This window comes from Bufo bufo, chromosome 6 (genome assembly GCF_905171765.1).
Source record: "Bufo bufo chromosome 6, aBufBuf1.1, whole genome shotgun sequence".
Classification (NCBI taxonomy): Eukaryota; Metazoa; Chordata; class Amphibia; order Anura; family Bufonidae; genus Bufo; species Bufo bufo.
The window spans coordinates 432813100-432816020 of record NC_053394.1 but is presented as its reverse complement, the minus strand read 5'-3'; the positions used below and the strand labels follow the sequence as shown (position 1 = coordinate 432816020).

Genomic DNA, 2921 nt, shown 5'->3' with positions numbered 1-2921 from the left:
TACACATATAGCATACACTGTGCCACACAATATACAGTATACCTCTACACTGTGCCACACAATATACAGTATACCTCTACACTGTGCCACACAATGTACAGTATACCTCTACACTGTGCACACAATATACAGTATACCTCTACACTGTGCCCCACAATATACAGTATACCTCTACACTGTGCCACACAATATACAGTATACCTCTACACTGTGCCACACAATATACAGTATACCTCTACACTGTGCCCCACAATATACAGTATACCTCTACACTGTGCCACACAATGTACAGTATACCGCTTCACTGTGTAGGGGTTATACTGTTTATTGTACAGCATGGCACAGAGGTTATGAGAGAAATTTTACCTAGAAACTGCACTGTGTTAAAAGTGTACTTTTCTTGTCTTCTTTTGTAAGCCACATAAGAAGTGCAGGTCTCTAGAGGAGTGACATACAATATAAGAAGTTCTTCACACCCACACAGTGATCCTCAGTTGTACTTCCTGCTATCACTAATGGCGGTTGCAGACCTGAGATCTGAGCTACTGTGCTCCATCGATATGGAAATCTTTAAAGACCCTGTAACGCTGCCGTGTGGACACAGCTTCTGTCGGGATTGTATCACCAAAACATTTGACCATCAGGATAAAGATGACCTCAGATGTCCTGAATGCCAGCAGAGGTTAAGTCGAAGACCTGGACTGAATAGAAACTTTCGGCTAAGTAACATAGCGGAGGCCTGTACTCAATCTGAACAGGAGGAGACCGGGATCTTCTGCACCTTCTGTGACTTGCCAGTTCCTGCAGACAAATCCTGTTTGCAGTGTGAAACCTCCATGTGCAATAGACATCTGACAAGACACAACATGAGGACATCGGAGCACACTTTATTACCCCCGAGCACTGACCTGAAGAACAGAAAGTGTCCTACTCACAAGAAGATCTTTGAGTTTTACTGCATGGAGGACAGTGCTTGTATCTGTGTGTCCTGCAGGTTGGATGGAGATCATAAGGGACACAAAGTGGAGATACTTGATAAAGCTGCAGACCACAAGAAGAAGAACCTGAAATTTAGACAAGAGACACTGAGATCAATGCAAGAGAAAATGAACCAGAAAATCCAGAGTCTGCAGAGTTGTAGCATCAGACTTCTTAAAAAAGCTGCAGTTTTGTCAAAAAGAGTCACTGATCAATTTCAGAATATAAGGAAAGAACTTGGGATTCTAGAACAGAAAGTCCTGAGCGAGATCCTCAGACAGGAGAAGATAATGTCAGTCTCCAGTACTCATCTGATCCAACAGCTGGAAACAAAGAATAACGAGCTGTCCAAGATGATCGGCGACATGGAGACACTGATGAGGACAACCGATCCACTCACTGTCCTAGAATTCAAGAAGGATGATTATATCTCTGACACCAACAGTTGTGAAGAGGACACAGAAATCCAGGAACTCCGAGGTCCAGGAGATCTACAAACAGACACAAACCTAAAATTGTTATTCAAAGATGCTTATAATATCGTAAAAAATGTAGAGAACGGGATCTTTAGGTATGAGCCCACAGACATAACACTTGACCTAACAACAGCCGGTAATAATTTACACATCTCTGAGGACTTATGTAAAGCACATGTTACAGACCAGAGCTACCCCGAGACACCGGACAGCTTTGAGAATCCTATGGTTCTAAGTATAGAAAAATTTAACTCTGGAAATTATTACTGGGAGGTGGACATTGGTGAGTCGGGGGAGTGGAGGGTTGGTGTAAGCTACTCCAGCATAGCCAGGAGAGGACGAGAGTCCTTGATAGGAGACAATGACAAGTCCTGGTGTTTGCGCAGGTATTGTAATCAAATCTATGCAAGACATGACTGTAAAGACGTCTGTATACCAAACAGTGCATCATGTGAGAGACTGCGAATATATCTGGACTAGGATGAAGGTAAACTGTCCTTTTATGAGAGGAGAGATGGTCTGAGACATTTGCACACCTTCACTGCCAACTTCAGAGACAACCCCCATGCTGCCTTTGTCTTATCAGCTTGGTCAGGAAAACTTAGTTGTGTGAAAATGATTAAAAAATAAACAGAATGTGCCATAAATGTGTGATCGATGCGGGTCCCTATCTCCAGATTGAGGGTGCCCTGACAACTTTCTGGCCTGGTGAGGTTGTCCCTGGCTTTCGCATTCGCTCGAGGTCAGCCATCGCCATAAACATATCCTTAGACATTTATGGCATATCCACAGGACGTAACAAAATGTGTAAGGTAGGAATAACTTTTTAAAAGTATGTGGGGTTTCTCCACCTGACCCCATAATGTTATTTTCTCCCTTTCTTTCCGTCCCCATTTCATGTATCTGTGCCCTGTCCTTTGCCTTGCGATTATCTGTAATTCGGCTGGAGCAGTTACCTTCTCTTTGACTTATTATATATACAGGGGTGCACCACCAATGAGGCGAGCTGAGGCGATTGCCTCAGGCAGCCCCAGGTAAGGGCAAGAGGGGTGCAGCAGAAGGGGGATTATCTATTTCTGCAGTATAGTATTGGGAAGCACAGTGGGCACAGTATGTGGCGCTGTATTAGGGCCCATTCAGACGACCGTAGTGCTTTGCGGATCCGCAAAACATGGATACCATCCGTGTGCGTTCTGCAATTTGCGGACCGCTCATGGCCGCAACCATAATAGAAAATGCCTATTCTTGTCAGACAAGAATAGGACAAGCTCTATTTTTTCCGCATCTTTTGCGGCCCCATAGAAATGAATGGGTCTGCACTTGTTCCGCAAAATTACGGAACGGATGTGGACTCATTCATATGGCCGTCTGAATGAGCCCTTACCCTGTATGTTTTGTAGCTCTGCATGTAATGTTTTCCAAGTATGTCTTTAAGAGCTGGAGGGAAGGGGTTAGGTAAAAAAATTG

The 2921-nt window shown here is 44.0% G+C and overlaps 1 protein-coding gene across 1 annotated transcript; it reads left to right on the top strand.

Moving 5' to 3' along the window:
• The first annotated feature begins 516 nt into the window (after positions 1–516).
• Positions 517–2181, top strand: LOC121005317 (E3 ubiquitin-protein ligase TRIM8-like). Its single transcript, XM_040437979.1, has one exon. It carries the CDS (start codon positions 561–563, stop codon positions 1932–1934), a length of 1374 nt encoding a protein of 457 aa, XP_040293913.1. The 5' UTR covers positions 517–560; the 3' UTR covers positions 1935–2181.
• The last annotated feature ends 740 nt before the right edge of the window (positions 2182–2921 follow it).

Coding starts and splice junctions, on each gene's coding strand:
- LOC121005317 (XM_040437979.1), top strand. CDS start 561: ATGGAAATCTTTAAAGACCCTGTAACGCTGCCGTGTGGACACAGCTTC.